At 51.5% G+C, this 22,596-nt stretch overlaps 2 protein-coding genes across 3 annotated transcripts in view; one reads left to right on the top strand and one right to left on the bottom strand.

Moving 5' to 3' along the window:
- Positions 1-22,596, bottom strand: part of RAD50 (RAD50 double strand break repair protein) — a 209,941-nt gene that overhangs the window by 115,457 nt on the left and 71,888 nt on the right. The gene's annotated exons all lie outside the window — the stretch shown is intronic.
- Positions 12,848-20,031, top strand: IRF1 (interferon regulatory factor 1). The gene is made up of 10 exons (XM_006184085.2): positions 12,848-13,101; positions 14,161-14,252; positions 15,593-15,692; positions 16,505-16,681; positions 16,796-16,845; positions 16,952-17,084; positions 17,265-17,387; positions 17,708-17,757; positions 18,612-18,747; positions 19,048-20,031. The coding sequence occupies exons 2-10, from the start codon at positions 14,166-14,168 to the stop codon at positions 19,158-19,160; spliced, it is 969 nt and encodes a 322-aa protein (XP_006184147.1). The 5' UTR covers positions 12,848-13,101; positions 14,161-14,165; the 3' UTR covers positions 19,161-20,031.

Genomic DNA, 22,596 nt, shown 5'->3' with positions numbered 1-22,596 from the left:
AAATTATCCATTTCTTCTAAGTTATCTAATTTGTTGGTGTATATTTTTTCATAATAGTCTTTTAGGAGCCTATGTCTTTCTGTAGTGTCAGTTATTATTTCTCCTCTTTAATTTTTTTAAAGTTTTTTTTTTCTGGTGGGGGGAGGTAATTAGGTTCATTTATTTATTTACTTTCAGATGAGGTACTGGATATTGAACCCAGACCTTATGCATGCTAAGCATGTGCTCTACCACTTGAGCTATACCCTCCCCCTCTCCTCTTTCATTTTTGATCTTATTTACTTGAGTCTTCTCTCTTTTTTCTTAGTCTCACTAAATACTTGTCAATTTTTTTATCTTGTTGAGAAAGAAGCTCTTAGTTTCATTGCTCTTTTCTATTGTTCTTCTGTACTTCATTTATTTCCATTCTGATCTTTATTATTTCCTTCCTTATGCTAACTTTGGGTTTAATTTGCTCTTCTTTTTCTAGTTTCTTGAGGTATAAAGCTAGATTTTTGTTTGTGACCTTTCTAATTTCTTAATACATGTATTTATCACTATAAACTTCCCTTTTAGAACTGCTTTTGCAGTATCCCATAGGTTTTGGTATGTTGTGTTTCTATTTTCATTTGTTTTGAGATATTCTTTAATTTCCTTTTTGATTTCCTCTTTGAATTATTGGTTGTTCAGGAGCATGCTGTTTAGTTTCCACAATTTGTAGTTTCCAGCTTTACTCATGTTGTTGATTTCTACTTTCATACCATGTGCTCAAAAACATTTTAAGTTTGCTAAGACTTGTTTTGTGACCTATCATATGATCTATCCTTGAGAATGTTCCATGTGTACTTGAGAAGATAGATCAAAACAAACAACAACAATTCCTTGAGAACAGGTCCCATTCTGCTCCCTCTGTTACTAAGAGCCTACACTGGGAATGCAGGCCACTGTCTTCAAGGCTCTCATCAAGCTGGGGAGAGGGGAATGGGGTATTTCTGTCACTTAGAAAATTAAAACGTCACCATTTTAGACAGACATTCTTTGAACACCAAATCTAAAGTGGCTACCTCCATACTGTCTATGACATCATGCTGTTTAACTTCTCTTCAGAATAGTTATCACAGTAGGACACTTTCTTAGTTATTTGTTGCCTGCTTCTACTAGAATGTGTTTAATAAGAGCAGGAGATTACTCATTTCTGTATTCCTAGTGTCTAGAGCCATGCCTGGCACATAGTACAGGCTCAAGAAATTCTTGTGGAATGTCTGTGCCCACAGCACCTACCTCTGTGCCTGGCATCTGGCCACAGAGTAAATGTTTGCTGCCTGAATTTGTCAAGTAATCCATCCCCATTGTACCAGTGACCAGAAAGCATCCCTGGGCTAGAAGAGGGAGATTAAAGACACACATGTAGGAAAATGATGAGAAAATTTGCAAAGAGGCCTAAGAGAGAAGGTCAATTCCTCTAGAAGTGTTTTAGGAGCTTTGTGACAGAGCTGTCATGTCCCTGGCACTGGTGTGCCACACAAGGGACAGCCCTACCTTAGTTGCTTGGGCCATTAGGTCCACATAGAATGCACACAAGGCAATGGGGCAGTTTGCAGGTGCAGCTGAGAGTCCTTTATAAGATCTGCTTGTCAAAGGAAATTAGACCCTTTTTACCTCTTCCACTGTTCACTCTGCTTCTGTACTCCCTGGGATCTGCAGGTTGATTTTCCCATCCACAATCCTCAGCACAGTGGATCAACCTTCCCATATACTGGCGACAGCTCACTGCTCCCATGGCCACCACCTTCTCTGGTGTGGCACCAGCCTTCTGGCTGAGAGGGCACCTAGAGTATGTGGGCAGTTTTGGCACACAGCATCAGTTTCCTCTCTTGAGGACCTCTCCTGTAGGCCTCATCTCTCCCTGAGAGTCTGGTAGGTGAATGGTCCAAGCAGTCTCTGTGAGGAGCTTACATTGCCCTGCTGAATCGAGATGGCTGATAAGGCCAGACTGGGCCATGGTGAGGAGCTACTCTCCTGAGCACTAGGCCATCTCTAGGGCATGTCCCAAAGAGAACAGCAGCCACTCACACTATCTTGGCCTGGGAGATAAGTTTCCCTGGGGTCAAGGCTTTGAGGGAACAGGTGAGGCCTCAGCCTTCACTGTAACCAAGAGTCATGATGTAAAAAAACACCCAGAAGCTTCTTATCTAAGGTGAGAACTCCAGATGCCAGGGCCATGGGTGGACACGGCTCATCAGAGAAAGCTACCCCTTTTTAGTGGCAGAAACTTCTGAGAAGTGGCTGCCCAGGGTGTGGCCCTATTTATGGACTTCCTGGCTTGGAGATAAGGGGACTGAGGAGGTACACAGTGGATCCTCTCACTCCTCTGTCACACTCTAAATTGGTCCCTATGTCTGAGGCACTGGTATGGGGCTCAGGAGGGGAGTGGGTCCAGGTGAGTTTTGAATCTGAGGAGCCAGACAGCCAGTCATGGACTTTCTGATCCTTGTTCTGCTGACATATCCTTGTCTCCATTCTCAGCATGGATTGGACAGTTAGGGCAGAAATTGTGTCTGGGGATGACTCCTCCTGTTTTAGAGTGCCAAGGGCACTGTCCCTTCACAGGCCTACCCCTTGGCCCTCAGTTCCAGGACAAATCATCTAGGCCCAGGGGGATTGCTCTGGGAGAATCTGAGGGGTCACATGAGCCCATCTCAGGAGATGTGGGCTTAGTCTAGGATGCAGGCCTTCTTGGGCTATGATGTTGGGGGAGAGTACAGGGTCCTCGTTCTCTGGCCCCCCTCAGCAGTCACCTTAGAAAATGCCATCTCTCCCTTTGCTTGTCCCTACTCTCTGGAGCCTGCTAAAGGCTACTGACCAGGAAGCAGGTGCTTTGTTTACCAGGTGGCACCTGCCTATCTACCTTAGCCAAAGTTCATCCTCAATTCCTGACTCTGCCCTTTGAGCCAGCATTATCCCTGTACCTTCCCTCTCCCCTAGATCCCAAGAAGAGGGAAATAGGGAAGTCTCTCTGGTGTCCAGCAGGGGGAGCTGCTGCCACAGCGTCAGAGTTTCCAGCGGGGGCTGGAGCTTGGGAGCAGAACTGCTAATCCCCTGGGCACACAGCCTGGACCTGGGGGTAGACTCTGGTCTTGCTGGACAGTAGAGGGATGATGGATTGATAGACACAGCCCATCCAGCGGTGGTGCTCCCTTATCCAGCCTTCACTGCCTATCACACCCACACACCCAGTGTCCAAAGGGCAGGGCCGAGCAGTGCTGGTATGTTGTTTCAGGTACTGGCTTTGGTCACCAGTGACCTGGGCATTCCTGGTGCAAACCGTGAACTTTTTACCTCCTGCCCTACTCTTCAGTTCAATGCCTTTGGCTCCCCAGACTCACAACCTAATCCAAAGCCAAGGCCCCTTTGGCAGAGTCAGGGTCTCCCTACACTTCTCCCAGAATAGGGAACCTAGGGAAGGTGTGAGAAGGGTCTTGCTCCAAGTCATCCCACAATCTGGCCATTCACTGATCCTACTCTCGTCTAGGTCCAGTTCTCTCCATTCCCTACAGCCATAGCCCTAATCCACCTGGAGCACCTGAGCTGCCTCCTATCCATCGCCCTGCCTCTAGTGTACAGCAGGGTCCCAGATTAGGGTGAGGCAAGTAGGGGCCTAGGGTGCAAAATTTAAGGAGACACTCACTCTCATGGTCATGCAAGAGCAGAGTTGCATGAGTGCTTCCTCCACAGAAAGTTTTCTAAAGCACAGGTCAGATTGCCAGTTACTCTCCCAGGGACTGGCCTAGAGTTTACATCAACAAATATCTGATGACAGACCTTGGTTCTCCAGAAGGAGAGGAACAATGAGTCCTACCCTGCAGAGTCCTGGGTACCAGGCTGAGGTCATACTTCTGAGAAGCATTTGAGCTTCTTCAGTGTGACCCCTGTTGGATGGTCCAGCCTCAGCCAACTTATGGAGCCTCAAAGCAAGTAGGATCTCTTCTGCACTTCTGAGCCTCCAGGCTTTTGCTTGGGCTGTTCTTGTATCCTGAATGCCTTTATCCACTACTGACTCATCACCCTTTAAGGCCTGCTGAATGCCACCTCCTCAGAGTGACCTTCTGTGAACACTGGCTGAGATAAATTGCTCCTGTCCCTACACCCCAGCATCTCTGCTCCTTCACCACATGCTCTGTCACTGTAGGACACACATCTGTCATTCTGCAATCAAGTGCACTTACTAAGTGACTACTGTTTGTGAGGAATGTGCTGGGTGCCAGGGAAGTGGCTCTTAGTGTAACATCCACATCCTCTGTCCTCGGTGAGCTCACATCCAAGTTACTGTGGGGACCATAGCTGCTTACTTCTAAGTCCCTCCCACGTGGCTGGCACAGGTGCAGGGCTGAGCAACATTCCATGACCATTAGATGCTCCTAAGTCTTCAGCCTTCTGGAGTTACCACGTCACTAAGAGCAAAGTAATACATGTGTACTCCAGCCCCTGAGGCTGTGGGAAGCCCTCTCCAACACCCTCAAGGGTTCTCAAGGAAGGGAAAATAGCTTGTTTCCTTGGGATGTCACCAGAAGCCTCCTGGCTCATAGCTCCTTTTCCCAGGACATCCTGATCCATTTTGTCTCCCTATATGGACCCAGGCCTCTGAAACATTCCCAAAGCGGTATTTCATATTGGTTATCTGACAAGGTGACATGCTCATTGTGGTCTGTCACTTGCCAAGCTGGAGGGCAGACAGTCATGCTTTCTCCTGGACCATCATGGTAGGTGGATCTCTGCTGACCCTTCATCCCTCCTGCCAGCCAGTCGGTCAGTCAGTCAACAGATGCTCTCCTGAGAAAGCATGCGGAAAAAGGACTGGAACCTCTCACCTGGCTGAGTTCCTATCTAAATTGATCCCCTTTGTGGAGCTACCTTCCAGGAGAGGAAGAGAGCAACTTATCTGATGTTAACAGCCTCCTCCCTTTGTTCTGTGGCTGGCTGACCCTTGTCACTAGACTCCCAGTCTCTCTGCAGGACTGGGAGGGGCCATACATGTGAACAGGGTGATGGGAAAGAGAGCAAAGATCCCTTTGAGGGACAGAACCAGACAGAAAAGACCACAGTGAGGCTCAAGGAAGCCATGTGCCTTACTCCTCCCCTCCCTTTGGGGGCATCCACGAGTCTCTGTGGAAAATGTCTGGCTACCAAAACCATCTCAGGGAAAATGTGCATGCTGATGAGACAATCTGAATCCATCATCCATCCATCCATCCAACCCCATCCATGCCACACTAGTTCATAGGGCACCTGCTGTGCTCAGCCAAGGATGGGTCCTTGGGCTACAGAAGTGAAAAGAACAGAGTACCCACTGGGCCACCCCATTCTCCTGCCTCTTACTCTGCTTTCCTTCCATGAATGTACTTATAACTCAGCAGTTGCTGAGTCCAGGCTACAAAGACACATTCCTGTTGACATTTTTTAGCTTAAGCTACACCTACTGGTTCCAAAATATGACCTCAAATGGAGCCCAACAAAGAAACTCTGAAGACCAGGTCCTCCACCAAGTCTAATCTATGGGCTAGGATAAGGATTGGGTTCTCTGCCTCAAAGATACTACTTGGACTAGGTAGAGGGCCAGCATCAGTGGGTCAGATTGGGCCACAGAAAGAGGGAACAATAGCCTATTTGGTCTGGGGTCTCACTAAACTGCTGCCATGGTCGTTGGACCCCTTAGGGGCACAGCCTCACTGTCTTAAGCCTTACTTCCAGGGCAGCCCCTGGAGTCGGGATTCCCAGGCTGAGTCACCATGGTCACCAGGGGCTGTGCTCATAGCACAAGCTCTACTCTTGCAGTATTTGGAGTTTCCCTGGCCCTCTCCCAGGTCAGCCACTCTGATCCTGGGCCTAGGCCAGAGGAAATCAGTACTGGCCTAGACAAGGAATGCTTGAGGATCTGGCTAGCTGGTTATCTCCAGAGTGGCCACCACTGCTAGTTGCCCCACTCTCTGGTCCTGAGGACTGAGGGAGCTCTACTTGTTTGATTTGTCATTCCAAGAGTCATAGTCTCAAGGATGTAAGGAGACTCCTATCAAAGATAGGGAGCTCAAAAGCAAGAATTAAGGAAACATGGGCTCACAGGCTACACTGCCCACCTTTACTGCAGGTATTGCTTTGGTGTGAAGAGGTAAAGGAGGGTCCTGGACCCTGCCTCAACATCCCAAACTCCCAGCCTCCAGAGCCCAGATCCAGGCCCAACCCACAATTCTCCCTGGCCTGAGCTGCAAGCCCTGGGGAGGGAAGGAAGTGGCCGACCCTCACAGCCAGCATTCCTTTGTGATGACGACAGTCTGCTCACTGCCCAAACACCCCATCTGGAGGGCAGTTCTCAGGGAGCCATAGGGGACTCCCTCCCAAGAGGCTGCTAACGCCTCTCCTACAGAATGGTGCCTTCATTCTGTATGCAGGCTTCAGCAGGAGCTGACTGGGCTAAGGGGCAAAGAGAGCTGTGCCCTCCTAGATGCCATTAACTCACTCCATTTTTTCACTCATTCAATAAGCACTCACTGAGACCCTCCATTCCAGGCCCTCAGGACCCAGCAAGCCGGACTAGGCAAGCAGGGCCACACCATCAAGGGGATCCACAAATAAAATTCACAGAAAGGATAATTTCAGCAATGACAACAGCTATGAAGGCAATAAAACGGAATATGACAGTGAATGGCACAACTGGGGACCTCAGCCGTTTGAAGGGGGCCTCCGCATTCCACAGACTCCACCTGCCTCTTTTCATGCATATAAAGCCCTCTCATCCAGATCCACCACGCCCTCTTATGAGAGAACGCCACCTGGGAAGGGGCTGGGGGCAGGTGCATTCAGGTGGGGCTTTTCCGAGGCCGGTTTTCCCCAGCTCCCTCTGGAACTTCCAGACGGCCAAGGGCCCGCGACACTGGATGCCTGCCCGTCCCCTACCCGCCCTCCACTACAGATCCCATCCCACCCCGGGCTGCCGCTGGCGAACCTCTGCGCTCCCGGCGTGGTTCCCGGAAACTCCTCGATTTCCCTGTTGTTGCCGCATTTGCAAGAAACCGAAACCCAGGCCCCGCCCCTCCGGCGCTGTCCCACGGAACCCCGCGCGGAGGCTGGGGGCTGGGCCCGCTCGAAAGGCCAGATCAGAACTGGGCGGCCGGTGCGGCCCCTCCCCCACTAGCAGGGCCGAGGCGGAGGTGGGGAGCCCATGAATGCCCGAGCTCCACTCCGCGCCCACCCCCAGCGGGCATCGTCCCCAGCGGCTCAGCACCACCCGCACCTCCCATGGGAAAGCTGCGAGTCTAACCCGATCGCTCTGGCTGCAGCGGATGGCGGAGTGCCCAGCGGGGGTACGCAACGCGGCCTTCCCCTTCAGCAACGTAGAGGTGGGCGCCATTTCTGTGCGCCTACTGTGTGCCCGCCAAACCAGGGAGGGGGTGCAGGGGGGAGAAGGAAGGGCTGGGGTATTTACAAAGAACTCTGTACCCTGAGTGTGCTAGCTTCATCTTGCAAAGGTTGAGGGTTACAGAGAAGCAGAGCAACTTGCCCGAGGTCACACAGTCAGCTGGCTGCAAACCTGTGGCCCGCAGCGGGAGGCTGGGCGGAGGAGGAGGAGGAGGAAGTGCCCCGGCCGGCTGAGGGCAGGTGAGCCGCCTGGCACCCGCGGGGCAGCCAGCTGGGGAGGGGGAGGGGCGGCCCCAGGCAGCCACCGGGGCGACTAGGACGGGAGGCTTTGCCTTCTCCCGCCCCCCCCTCCCTTTCCAGGAAGCCGGCCAGCCCAGAGCCGGCCGCTCACCCCAACTCACCCCTACTCTGGGCTGAGCAGGAATGTGGAAGTTGGCCGGAAGGGCTTGTGCCCCCTCCCCTGCAAACACGCATACTCCCATCTTAGGCCCTAGCTGCACGAGTGGGGGTAACCTCGGGGTGAGGGTCTCCAGACCGAGACTCGAGTCCCCAGGGCGAAGTAGGGGTGCTACTGCCCCTCTAAAAGGCAAAATAGCCGACCAGGGGCGCTGGCCGTGGTGCAAGACCCATCGTTGCCGGGGAGGAAGGTGCTGCTCCCATCCAAACCCACTCCCGGGTCGCGGCCGCGAGCCTGGCCCCAAAGCCTCCCCCTCACCCCCGCCTCGAGGCCCCTAGGGGCGGATGGGGAGCTGAGGCCTCTTTCCTTCCAACGCAGTGTTTATAAGAAATGAAACTGCACAGGGCATCAGCGGCAGCCCACACTGACACCCCGCTCCCCCTCCGGGGTTCCGGAACAGCCCTGAGCGCTGGAGCAATCCTCAGCCCACTCTTACATCGCAGGACCCCTAGTGCTTTCCCAGCCAGCTGCAGCCTCCCATTCTGCGTGTCGGACTTTTTTTTTTTTTTTTTAACAGTACAGCGTTTATTCTGCTGTGTCATACACCGTTTTGCCAGAGCTATGAGAGGGGAGGGGCTAGTCTCATGCCCCAGCACATCCCCAGGGCCAAACCTGGAGTTGACCCAGAGCTGGAGTGCCATTCATATTTGCTGAATGAATTCAGAAACGGCCTTTATCTTCAAACAGGCTCCTTTCAGGCAGTGATGATGCCTGGATTATATCTTCAAGATTTTGGTTGCTTTCAGATGATTTTATTCCTGTCTTGTGCCTGCACCTCACAGTTTAGGATTGCCTGCCTCCCAGGTTGCTGTGAAAATCGATGATGGCTGGAAGGGACTTTGAGCATCTAAGAGACCCCTCCCTCTGGACTTGGAAGGCTGGAATGCCTGCTAGGAGTTCATCTGCTTTGGGGACTGTAGCTTCTTCTCTAGGTGTCAGGCCCCACAATGGCCCAGGGCTGCCCTACTATCTTTTTGAGAGTTAAAGCCTTCAACTGGTTAAAGCCTTGCTGGGTCCCTTTACTTCAGGACTAACTGGAACCAGAGGGTGAACACTGTGTTCTGAGAGCTTGAGGGGGGGGCTGGGAACAAAATTTGGTCCAACAAGAAGGAGGTTCCCATAGGGGTGATCTTGCCCACAGCAGCCTGATTGCAGAAATCATCTCAGAGGAGGCCCTGCCAGCCAGTTAGCCCCTTATGCCAGCCCAGAAAACCCCAGGGCCTTAAACAGAGAAACTGCACAATAAATTTACCCTCACTGAGTGACGGTATAGATGGGAGGTATCCTGTGAGTGAGATCCTGCTCTGGAGCTAATCTCCAGCTAACTCCTGCTGCAGGTGTGAGGGACCCGGTCAGATCTCTTGCAGAAAAATATAGACTTTGTTCCCTAGAAGGTCACTATCCAGAAGGTGATAAGTAAAGAAAAGGCCACATGAAAGTTAAGGACCAAAGGGTTCTGAGGAGGGGAAGGATTTCTGGTTGGCTGCTTTGGAGGTGCTTCATAGAAGACCAGGCATTTGCTCTGGGCCTTAAAACAGAGACTGAAATTGCAGTGCATGTGTGGAGGGTTGGGGAGAGGATGGTGGGAGGGGGACAACTGAGATTGAGAGAGTTGGGGGGAGGTGAGTGTTGCTAAGTATCTCAGGAAGTCGGGGATGAGGAGCAAATTGAAGGAGCAAAGACAGGGGAAAAATACAAAGTGTGTTCAGAGGATGTAAATACAGTGAAAAATTCATGCATTACTGAAAATACACGTCCTGTGACTAATGTTTTACAGTTTAAAAAGGCGCTTGATAGTCTATCTGATTTCATCATCATAACAGGACAGATGGGCAGAATGTACATCAATTTTACAGGTGAGAAAACTGAGGCCAGGAGAGGGACAGTAACTTGCCTAAGGTCACACAGCAAGTGGCAAAAACACAAGAACCCAGGCTTTCAGCCTCAAATTCTATGTTCTCTTTCCACTGCCCTCTAGTTACTGCCAAGGATAGGTGAGCTGTGGGAAAAAAGGCTGGAATGGGACATTTGGGAGTAGAGTTAGCAGCGAGTTGAAAGTGGGATTAAGGAGTCTGGGGGAACTCAGAAAGCTCCTGTGTGAACCTGAATGTTAGGGAGATCATCAGAGTTAGGGGAAATAATCCTAGTACAGAGGTGCCTGGAGGGGCAGGCCTGACAGGGAGGAAGTCCTAAGGGGAGGCTGTGGCAACAATAGTCTGATTTGGGGATGTAAATGCAGGACTTGATACAGGGAAGGAAGACCCAGAGGAACAGGTGAGGCAAAAAAAGGAGGATGGGAAAGATTTTACCAGAAAGGGAGCTGGAATTAGGAAGAGAGAAAGCTGCTGGGGGGCGGTGTGGAAAGGGTAGGCTAAGAGTTCTGCTTGCCTGAGTGGACAGAGTTGTAAGGGAGCATCCAGAAGGCAGCCAGAGCCTGGATTTGGAGGTCACCTGCCCAGAGGAGATGGCTAGAGTTATAGAAGGTGAGTATTTTCAGTCAGAGAGAAGAAAAGGCAAGCCCTAAATTATTAAGAGAAACCGAGGGAAGACAATATGTGTTTTGTCCAGCTTCACAGGGAATGTGTGATACATCTTAGCACAGGATTCATCAAGAGCAGTCACAATAAAAATTTGAGACACTTAAACAGGGTTAGCTTTCTTTCACTGATTTGGAGCATAGCACCTCTAATCAGGATAAGCAGATTCTTATAGGCCTCAAGATTACATAAGAATCCCTAAAATTAAAAGTTAAAAAAAAAAGAAGGAAAAAAAAGGCAAAGAACACTTCAAAGCTGTAATGACAATTTCATTGGTAAATCCTAGCACTGGGGAATTTCTTCTTAGCAAAAAAATTATTGATGTGTGCAAAGATTTTAGCTATGCAGTGCTGAAAAAATGGAAATAACCTAAATGTCCTACAATAGGGGATTAATTAGGTAAATTTTTATTTATCCTTGTGATAGAATAATAGGGACCCATTACAAATGATACTGCAGAAGTACACTTCATGACACACAAAGATTCTTACCCCCCTCTATATAGATACACAAAGATGATTATCTGGAAATTTAAATAAAGTTCTTGTTTTAGAGTACTTTTTACAGTCTTCTGTTGCCTTCACAGGGTCAATTTCTCAGACCACATGAGATGCACAGTTCATCTCCCTTATCTCATTCTTAATTTTCCAGTGGCTAAGTCGGGTTCTTAGGGATAGGGCAAGTATCCACTTGCTGCACAGAAAACAGACTTCGCAACTCAGGAGCCACTTGTTTTCTGTTCTTCTTGCTCAGAAGGTCTTGGTCTGTAGTGTGTTCCCACTCCCTGTCCCACATTAAGCATCTGTCACTTAAAAAGCACCCTAACCCTTCTCTCCCTTCCAGGGCCTCAGCACCTTCCACTTTGCTTAACACCCAGCTAGGCTCATTCCTCACAGTTTCTCCTGCCTCTCTGCCTCTCCCAGCTCCTGCATCCATCAGTATCTGGGAGACAGCTCTGACCCATTCCTGTTCGTTTCCTGGGAACCAAGCTTCGCCTTAGTCATAGCATCAGATTCTGGTATACCAGAATTGGATCAACCCATCCATTTCCTCTGTGGGAGGGAGGCAGTAGTGTGACTGACAGGTGGAATGCTGTATCAATGTGTCTATTTATAGCTTGCTACATTGCAACTGGGTGCCGCTATGGAGGGAGAGCTGCCGTGACAGGAGTGACACAACGAGCCCCACTTGGAAGAGCGATTTACTTCTGAGTCAGCAGCTTTGGGGAGGTAAAGGAAGAAACCTTCTGGGCCAGAGTCCTGGATAGAAGAAAGAACATTCTGCCCAGCCTCCAAGAGTACAAGTAGGGCAAGGTCTAGTTGTAAGCACAAGAGTTAAACAGCTGCCATTCCCAAGGGACCTAGGACCTGGACTCCCCAACCCTGTGGCTAGACCCATGGCTTTGGTCAGCCCTAACCAATTGCCACACGTTGTCCAGACCTCTCTGGGCCAAGCCCTGAGGACTGAGATACTACACCAATGCTGCCACTGAGGGGCTTCTATGCAAGACCCAGGTGAGGCTGTGGAGGTGGCCTAAGGCAGGAGTACTAGAAGGAACCAAGGCTACCCCACCCCTACCCTAATTTAGCAATCCTGGCTTCTCTGAAACCTTTTCCCTAAGACCAGCCGTGGGGCAGTCCCAAGGGTGTAGATGGAGAAGTGGAAGAGGTCTCTCCCCCGGTCACTATTAGACTGTGGGCAAGGACCTTGCAAATATAGCATCATCCTCTGCCCAAGTCGGGCATTGTGCTTTACGGGTATCATCTGTCACTATAAAACAGCAAGTTAAGGTTATTGTTATTTTTCAGTTGAGGAAACTGAGGTCCCGAGTCCCTTGGCAGCAGCAGCCAAACTGGGATTTCCTGTCTTGGCAGCCCCAAGCAGGGTAGGCATTCCTTTACTTCCTCAGGGCAGGTAAGTGACCTGGAGGTGGGTGGGCCCTCAAAAAAGGGACTGTTTGAGGACCGAAACCCTGCCTTCTTGCCACCTCATCAACGGGTGTGAGGAACCAGGTTGGTTTTCGGGGATTCAATCCTGGCGTCCACTCTGAAGAGGATGGCCGGGTGACCCCCTCACTCGCGCTGGGGGTACAGATACCCCATCCCCTGGGAAGGAGGGCGAGGAGACGGCCACAGGAACTAGCCAGGCTGGGGGAGTGCAGAGTGAGGGGAGCAATGCGGCCGGGTGCGTTCGGCTTTCCACGACAGCCTTTCTCAGGGCGAGCTGGTGTGGGGGTGGAGTGGGAGCCGGTGGGGCGGGCCCGCGGTCGCCCCGGGGCGGCGGCGCCAGGCCGGAGGGGGTGGGGAGGGGCAGCCGCCCTGTACTTCCCCTTAGCGGCTAGCTCTACAACAGCCTGATTTCCCCGAAATGATGAGGCGGCGCCGACCAATGGGCGCCCCCGCGGCTCTTTAGGAGGCGGGGCCGGGCCTGGGCTGGGGGAATCCCGCTAAGTGTTTAGATTTCTCGTCGCGCCGCGCCGCTGCCCAGGCAGAGCGCGCCACTCCTTCGTCGAGGCAGGACGTGCGCCCGAGCCAGGCCGAGCAGAGGCCAGCAGGAGCTGTGCCAGGCCAAAGCCAGCCGTGCCCAGCAGCTCCGCGACCCGGGCATCCTCTGCCTTCTCCTCGCTCCCACCCGGAGTCGCGCTCCCTACCCTCGCATAGCAGCCCTCGCCGCTCCAGGACCCTCGGGCGCCGCCGCCGAATAGTGCTTGCTGCCGAGGTGAGCCCGCCTTCGCCGCGGGGGGCACTGGTGGCGTCGAACAAAGGCGCGCGGGACACCAGGAAATGGGGGCCGAAAACCTCAGCTTAAGAGAGTGGCGGGCGCAGTGTTGCCTGGGCCCCTGGGCTGTCTCGGGAGGGCGCTGGAAGAGCGGCGAGCAGCGGTGCTGCGAGGGCGGGCCGTGGCGTGGACCGCCCACCCAGCCGAGGTTGCCGGCGCCGGGCCACTGTCGCAGTAATGTGTGTGCGAAGCCGCCGGCGGCCTCTGGGTGGCCCTGTATGTTGGTTGCACGCATCACAAGCCCTGCGGGGAAGTCGAGTGTACGTCCGCGCGTGGGCACCCCGTGCTCCTGGCGCCGACTTTCCGCGGACCCAGCTTGCGCCCAGGCCCCAGTTTTCAGGCTGTCTATGCAGGTGGCAGGGGGCTGGGGCTTGCTGTCCTGGGTGACTGGAGTATCTCCCGGGGACGCGGAAAGAGGCGGCCACAGGTGTTGTTCCTTGGGCCACTTCGCCCGAGGAGGGGAGCCAGGCGGGAAGGGTTAGCGTCCTGGCCTCTGTACAGAGGCTGTCGGGGGAGGCTTAGAATAGAATAGATCGACTGGTCAGGAGGTAGTGTGCGCTGTCCAAGATACAGGGTGACTGTCCATTAAGGAAGGTGCACAGGTAGAAGCAACAACTCAAGTAGGGAAATTTCTTGGCACCAAGCAAAAGAAGCCCCTCCCTTCCCAAAGGATTTGAATTTGGGGAGAAAAGTTCTGGTATTAAGGTATCTGTGGTTTTTGTCTCTTTTCCTGCACATAAACCCTGAAACTGTCATTTGCATGCCTGCCTCCTCCCAAGATTGCCTAGGAGGTGGTGAGGGAAGAGTGTTTTGCTCAAGATACTGAAGAGATTTGGGGGGCAGTTTTATTCCAGAGAAAGCCCCCTTCCCCATGGTTGTAGTACTTGGTACCTAGCCAAGGGCAGGGGAGGGTAACTGAATGACCTGGGGTGGGGCAGGGTAGTGCCCAGGGGCTGCTCAGCAGACTCCAAACAGGAGCTTTCTGTCTTCTCTTTACAGCAAACATGCCCATCACTCGGATGCGCATGAGACCCTGGCTAGAGATGCAGATTAATTCCAACCAAATCCCAGGGCTGATCTGGATTAATAAAGTGAGTGTAACTCTTTGGGTTTTTCTGCCACTCTTTTAACCTATGTCCTTTGGGGGACCAAAGCTTCAGATGCAGCTCAAAAAGGGAAGTGATAGGGAGCACACAGATGTGTTTCCCAGTGGGTCCTGCATGTAGGGAATGTGCAAGACCCAGCCCAGGGCCCCACTGGCCAACTTCTGCCTGCCTCCCTTCTCAAGATAGGGACAAGGCACCCACCTGAGGGCACTGACAGTTTTCCAACAGCAAGGTTCTCCCAGCATTCTGCAGAGCTGGAGTTTTGGCCTCTCATGAAGGAGACCCCAACAAGCACACGCAGCTTATAGGGCTCTAGTCAGATAGGAGACAGAGGAGTGGGCACTGCTGGCAGGAAGATGGCTGGCTCAGCAGGGGACCCCAAAATTGACCTTGTACGGGTTTTCCAGGCCCCAGAGACCTCTTGCCAATGCACAAAGGGCAACACAGACCCTGCAGACTTAGTAATAACAGGATTAATATATAGTGATATTAGTACACTTAGTAAGAATAGTATTCACAATAATAGCTAATGTTTACTGTGTACTTACTACAAGCAGGGCAGCATGCTAAATATGTTATTTACATTGATTGTGTCATTTAATCCTCAAAATAGCCCTGTGAGGTAGATCCTATTAATATCGCCATTTCCAGGTAAGGAAACAGAGATACTGATAGGTAGATAAGGAGATCACACAAAAAGTGTTAAGGCCAAGATTTGAACCAGAGCAGTCTGACTCAAAAATCATACTTTTAACCACTAGTAATGATAACAATGAGACCTTAGCTTTTATATCTGTTACCATGTTTTTTCATTTCACCAAAGAGAAAACAGTGAGGGACAAAGAGGTACAGTGACAATGCCAGGGTCACAAGTAGTCATCATCCAAGTCTGGCCCTGCGCTCCCTCAGGTGTATGGCCACGATGCTCTTTGTAGAAGCCAGTTGTCACAATTGCCCTGAACAGTCCCATCTAATAGACAGAGTTCTCACTTCTATGTTGGTGCTGACAAGCCAGAGAGAAGCATCCCAGGGTACTCTGTATGGGTCCCAGCACATCTGTAACTAGCAGAAGGAAGTCGTTGCTGAGCTGTTGGTGACACAGCTCATCAGAACCCAGAGCCCCTTCTGAGAGATCTAGAGTGATGGAGTAGCCTGTTTAAACCATTCTCAGGATGGGTCAACCCAAGCCAGATGTCAGGGTGAAAAGGGGAAGTCAGCCTTTTCCCAGACCTGGGGGGCTGGGCAGACTCAGGCCAAAAACCTATGGTCTCTGAGCTGACAGAGCCTTGTGTGTATGTGTGCATGTGTGCATGTGTGCTGTGCAGGAGGAGATGATCTTCCAGATCCCGTGGAAGCATGCTGCCAAGCATGGCTGGGACATCAACAAGGACGCCTGTCTCTTTCGGAGCTGGGCCATTCACACAGGTGTGTGTCCTGAATTCCAGCTTAAAAGGGGCCAGGAAGGAGACAAGGGGAGGTGCTTCTAATACACACACAAGCTCTTCATTGAAGTCTCAGAGCTCCTTGAGATGTTGTACAGGATTCAGGGATGGGCAGGAGGCAGACCTAAGTTTGGGGTGGGAGGGGTGGGGAAGGTCCATCATTTCAACAAGTTCACAAATTAATTTGTGAGGCCAAAATCTTAGAAAGTGTGGCTTCATGGAGTTTGTGGCTGGATTAAAGTTCTCCCTGGCAAAAACAGCTGTGAGCAAGGACACTGAAAGAGACTCAGGGCTTCCTTTTTCTTGATGTTGACCAATGGTTCTTGGCCCAAGGCCCATCTGGTTGGCAGCCTCCTTTTATCCTTGAGGGATGGCATTCTTGGTCCATCTCAGACCAGCCAGCCCACCTATCAGTAAGTATTCTTTGGCCACTCTCATGTTTGGAAATATCAGATCAGCCCCAGTCCCTATCCTCTGGCTGCTGACAGCCAAAGCAGGGAGACTGGGCATAATCTGGGACAAAGGCAGCACTTTTGGGCATATGGGCTCTCCAGTGCTTCTGACTGGGTCCTTCACTGAAGCTTGCTGGATGTGTTTGAGCCAACTCTGGGCATTTAAGAAGCCCTAGGACCCAAGGCCTGTACAAGTGTCACCCAGGCATACCAGCTGGTTTGACCATTTTGGATCTATCTCTGGCAGTCTGAGAGCCTCTTGTCTTTCTCCTCCCAAGCTGGAGAGCAGCTGAGGATCCCCACCTTTAGCCCTGATGATACTCTTCACTTTGCTGCCCACTAGGCCGATACAAAGCAGGGGAAAAGGAGCCAGATCCCAAGACATGGAAGGCCAACTTCCGCTGTGCCATGAACTCCCTGCCAGATATTGAGGAGGTGAAGGACCAGAGCAGGAACAAGGGCAGCTCAGCTGTGCGGGTGTACCGGATGCTCCCACCCCTCACCAAGAACCAGAGGAAAGGTATCGAAGGGCTCAAGGTCCTGAGGAAGCCCTCAGGGAGGGAGGGAAGGAGGAAAGACAGCTGGGGCTGGCATGCCTGTCTGTACCAAAGCTGACAGCCTTTCTGCCTCACAGAGAGAAAGTCCAAGTCCAGCCGAGATGCTAAGAGCAAGGCCAAGAAGAAGGTGAGTGTGGTCCTCAATAGCTAGCCTTTGGTCACCGGAAATCAGGATGGGCAGTGGAAGGAGTGCCACGGCAAGCCTGGGCCTAAACTGCTTTCTCCTTCTATAGTCATGTGGGGAATCCAGCCCGGATACTTTCTCTGATGGACTCAGCAGCTCCACCCTGCCTGATGACCACAGCAGCTACACAGCTCAGGGCTACATGGGGCAGGACTTGGACATTGAACGGGCCCTTACTCCAGGTGAGGTGGGCTGAGTCTGGCAGAGGGACGTTGGTGGGATGGCTTTTCCTCTTGAGTCTAGGAGGCACTGTGCTTGTGGATGGTGGCCTGTTAGAGAAGGCTTCGGGTTGGGGGGATGCTGGGTGTGATGGCAAACTAAGAAAGCACACAGCTCTGACCTACTTTTCTGTTGTCCTGAAGCACTGTCACCGTGTGCCGTTAGTAGCACTCTCCCTGACTGGCGCATCCCAGTAGAAATTGTGCCCGACAGCACCAGTGACCTGTACAACTTCCAGGTGTCACCCATGCCCTCCACCTCTGAAGGTTAGTGCTGCTGGGGCCTGGCCTGCTGGCCTGTTTGGATCCTGGGAGGGGTTTCCTGAAGGAGAAAAGATGCTCAGAACTCCACCTGGCACTGAGCTGACTATGGTGGGCTGGAGAGAAGAGGGAAGAGGTGTGGCTTCAGGGTTCAAGAGGCGAGTCATCAGGAACATGTCCTGTTCTGGAATCTCCACGGCAGGCAGATGTCTGCGGGAGACCAGAGTGTGTGTATGCACAAGTAAATGGGCAGGAGGACGTGGTGAGGTTGGCACTGCAGGGTGAGCCTGGCTGACCACCAGCCAACTTCTGTTCCTTATCCACAGCCGCAACAGATGAGGACGAGGAAGGGAAATTAACTGAGGACATCATGAAGGTAAAGCCCCTTCCTTCCTCCATGGGTGCTTTTCTGAGGTGGCTGCTGCTCAGTGAGGGGAGAGAACCAGTGAGAACTTCCCAGTTGGAGGGTAGGCAGGTGCTGCTGTGACCTGTCTGCTTGCATAGTCCTACTAGTGCCACATCCATGTGGCTAGGGACCACTGACCTCCTTGGCTGGTGGGACAGTCACTGTGGAAGTGAGGACAGGAGGGAGGCCTGGTTCCTGACATGCCTCCCTAGAGCAGGCGTCAGGGCCTCAGACAGCTCTGAGTCAGCCACCAGGTCCCTGGCCTGTGTCCTCCACCCCAACATGTCCCAGCCCTGTTAGTTTGGGAAAGGCACATCAGGTTTCAATAATCAGCCTTTGGGATCTGTAATATGATGGCTTTTTTTTTTTTTTTTTAAAGCAAGTTATCCTCCAGGTTTTTTTCTGCTTCAGTTTTTAAAATGAATGTAAAAACTTGTAGTGGTTGTACCCAGGCTCTGTCCATCAGCACAGAAAATGAAGATATGGGCTTAATTCCTATCTCTAGCTTTTCTAGGCATCTTTTCTTGACTTAATATGTTAACCATTGCTTTAAGCCACACTCCCAGTTGGTATGTCCTTATTCAGTTAAGAAGGAAGTCTTGGAAATTCTATGCCAGAGGGTAGATGTGGGAGTGTGGGTCCAGGGCAGACCCTCACCTCCAAGGCTCCCATCCTAACTGCACTCCATGTCTGCATCCATCTGAGAATGTGAAAATGGCCAAGGATGTTATCCTGGCTGGGAAGCTTTGGCTCATTGAGGGCAGGGCCAGAGGGTGAGTCTGTACTGGAAGTGAGCTGATTGCTTCTTGTTTCTCTTTCCCCAGCTCTTGGAGCAGTCAGGATGGCAGCAGACAAATGTGGATGGGAAGGGGTACCTGCTCAATGAACCTGGGGCCCAACCCACCTCTGTCTATGGAGACTTCAACTGCAAGGAGGAGCCAGAAGTTGACAGCCCTGGCGGTAAGAAGCCCCTGGATCCATATGGTTTCCCAGAAAAGGGAGAACAATGTTGGGGGCAGGGAAGGCTGTGGAGCAGAATCAGAGAGCAGCAGAGGTAAAGCATCTTTCTTAAACTTATCCGGGTACAGCTTGCAAATTGCTGCTCCCAGGCTCTCATGTTTGCCTAAAGATGTGGCTCCCGTGGGGTGGAAAGCAGAGGCTGCTGTGTCTGTGGTCTTCAGGGATAGAGCTGGAGGGTTGGGGGAGAATGCATCTGCCTCCCACCCTCAATCCTCACACAACCTTCTTCATGTCTTCTAGGGTATATTGGGCTGATATCTTCAGATCTGAAGAACATGGACACCAGCTGGCTGGACAGCCTGCTGCCCCCAGTCAGGCTGCCCTCCATCCAGGCCATTCCTTGTGCACCATAGGTGGGCCTCTGGCCCCCTTTAACTCCTCTAGGCAAGCAGGACCTGGCATCATGGTGGCTGTGGTTCAGAGAAGCAGGACTTCTGTGGCTCCTTGATATGGCAAAGTGTGACTCCATTGCCAAACAGGGATGGGGCTTTCCTCTTTGGAACAGCGGCCTCTGGGGGCCTAGCAGGCCAGGGTCTGGGCTCCTCTTGTCGGGTAAAGCTGGCCCTGCCTCCTGGGAAGATGGCGTTCTGAGACTGGTGTGTCAGGTAGAGGTCTCAAGACAGGAGTCAGCCTCCAGCTCTTCCCTCTGAGCCCAGCTCCTGGAAAGGGTCTTGCTATCACTGGGTTGGCCCGAGGGAACAGATCAGTGACCTCAGAAAAGCACAGCACCAACCCCAGGGCTGGCTCTGCACTAAGAGACAATTGCACTAAGTGATTCCTGTTCCAAAGAACCACCTCCCTTCCTAGCTGAGCCCTGGGGACTATTCCGAAGCCAGTGAAATGTGAAGGAGGAGTGAGGTCCTGCGGGACGGTGCCCCCTCTGCCTCAGAGGAGCTCTGCCCTCTGCTTGGATTGAGGGGCTTGTGAAAAAACATGGCACTTTTTCTTGTGGACCTTGCCACATTTCTGATCAGAGGTGTACACTAATGTTTCCCCCAAGCTCTTGGCCTTTGCATTTATTTATAGTGCCTTGCCCTGCACCCACCTGCCCCCTCAGGCAGGCCGCGGCAGCCCCTTAGCAGCCCCAGGGAGGCAAGTGTGAGCACCTTGGTGTAACTTTAAAAATTGGAAACGTCATCTGATCACTAAGTCATGTGTGACCACACATGTACATGTGTGTAAATATGTACATTTATCTTTTTATAAAAAGCTAATTGTTTATAAGGGGTGTGGCCTTTTATTTAGAGATAAATTATAGATGATTTTACTTTCTGTAGACACATTCTGATGGACTCATTGTTGGCACCCTGCCTGAGATTGACCTCAAGGTGAGCAGTGATGTGCACCTATCACAAAATCCTTTCGATTGTATTCATGGAGAAGATGGCAGGAGAATGGGCAGTCATGGCACAGGGACATGCTCATGTGAATATAGTCACTTGCCCTTGGCTTTATAGCCAGGGCTGTGAGTTGAATTTGGGCTCCTGGGGCCTGGGGAGTGTTAGGTTTTGAGTTCTTGGGAATGTGCCATAGACTCTGATGTCTTGCTAAACTCAAATGCAAGTGTACTCAGCTGCTACTCCAAAAAGTTAACAATTGGTACAGCATGGTCACACGCAATCAGAACAGACACCAGCACAAAAAAGGTCCCTGACGCCTGCTGTGCTAAGCATTACCTCAGTGACCGGAATGTTCACTCTCTGCGCTACTACAGTAGGCAATGACAGTCACATGTGCTAACGGAGCTTTTGAAATGTAGCCAGTGCAATGGAGGAACTGAATTTTTAAAAGTATTGTATTAGTTAAAATTTAAACAGCCACACGTGGCCAGTGACTGCCATATTGGACAGTACAGGTAGATACTGCAGTGGGAGCAGATCTGAGCGGGAGGAGCTGGGGAGGCTGGAAGACACTGGGGACAGGGGCTTGGGGCTATTAACCTGCCCATTCAAGAGTAATGAACTGTTTTGACAGCCAACAATAACTGGTGCTGAATACCAGCCTACAGTGTGCTGTGAAGCAGGTCCATGCACAAATCTGTTACGAAAACCTTGGATGGCCTTACATGAAGCAGGCTTCCTTCTTCCACGTCTTTTCAGGGTTCTGGCTGGTCTACTGCATATAGAATCTCTGTAAAGCGGTATATTTCATCAGAACAGTATTTCTGAAAACTGTAGGTTGGGAGTCACGGATGTATGGCAACAAAGGGTTTCCAATAAGGCCCAAGTCATAGGAGTGTCTGAGAGGGAAAGGTCTGGAAATGGGCTTTTCTCATCTCCCTCCACAGTCTGCGGCCCTGGGGCTAAACTGCAGCACCTGCAGGAGGCAGGCTGCCAAGGGAGGCCAACTGGCACCACGAGCACCATCCAGGAAAGGAGGCCATGGCAGTGAGGAGCTTGCTCAGGGGAACCAAGCCCTGTGGACATTTCTCCCATATTCTCAGTCCCAGGAGCCACTTAGACTGTGACCCCCACCTCTTTGGGCCCAGCCCTCTGGAAGGAGTGTGGGAGAGGGAAGGCTGAGTGGGAAAATAATGAAAAAACTGGGAAATGGGCAAAGTTCAGTCAGGTGTTGGTCTGCCATGCTCAGGAAGTGTTGTCTCCTGACCTCAGACATGCTGTGTGAATGGCAGGCGTGGGTGGGCATTCTACATGTGGATACCTGGACAGATTCCAGTCTCAAGCCCTGTGCATTGGAAAGTCCACCTGGATTTTTCAAGAGTAGCATCACCTGGGCACAGAAGGGGAGGGATAAGATGACCTTTCCCAGCTCCTCCAGGGCCCAGCCCTTACTGAGGAGAATTGGATTGGGGTGGCCAGCCTTCTATGGCTTCTAACTGGGGTCTTCTAATGGGTGGCTTTTCCAGCTAGTGATGGCTGGTGATGGTGTGAACCCAGGTAGAATGGACCTGGGAGGGATGCAACCCAGAACAAACAGCGGGGACTGCTTCTGACTTCTTTACTCTCCTCTTGTCCTTCAACTGGATCCCAAAGAGAGTAGGCAGTGGATATGTTGAAGTCCCAGGCAGATATGGAAATCTCTCAAGTTCTAATATGCAAAGCTCATCACTCCTAAGTTACCAAAATGGGAGAGGAATTCCATCAATGAGCTCCCAGTCACCAGAGCCAAGATGGAATCCTAGGCTCCAGCTCCCCTTACCCTAAAGGCATCCTAAACAATAGGGACCATCTCCTTGGAATGTCCAGGAAGCGATCCTAAAACTCTACCCCTCCCCATCACAAGGGAGCCAGGTCCTAGGAACCAGACCTGGAAGAGTAGTCTGGGATAGAGCAAGACTTTCCAGGATGGTGACCTGGCCCATCACACCCTACCATGGACCTCAGCCCATGTCTAGCAGGAGAAATAGTAAAGTCCAACTGCTCACCTAAGGATGATGGCAGCTGACACTAACTTATTAGCCAAACAGTGCCTGAAATGGAGCAATATCAATAAGTATAATCTGTCAAATTTGGGTATAATAATTTAAGGTCATTCTAAGGAATTGCCAATGCTTTTGTGGCTCATTCCCAAGACTCAGTTTAAGCGCTAATGGTAGGAGCTCTTGGCTGAGGGAGCTAGGTAGGAGCTCATCCAAAGATCTGTTTTGTTGGGGTTGTGATGACCTCATTGTCATGAAGGACCACTTTCCAGTGGGGTATACTGGCAAAGTGGGGCTCAGTCGCAACAGCTAGAACTCCTGCCAAGTCTATATATGTTCAAGGGCATTTCTGGTTAGTCAAAGGAGTTTCCTTGCCTTACTTCAAAGATGTCACTTTAATTGGGCTGTTA

This window comes from Camelus ferus, chromosome 3 (assembly GCF_009834535.1).
Source record: "Camelus ferus isolate YT-003-E chromosome 3, BCGSAC_Cfer_1.0, whole genome shotgun sequence".
NCBI classification, from domain to species: Eukaryota; Metazoa; Chordata; class Mammalia; order Artiodactyla; family Camelidae; genus Camelus; species Camelus ferus.
Note: the sequence above shows the minus strand (reverse complement) of the source record. Positions and strands in the feature narration are given on the sequence as shown.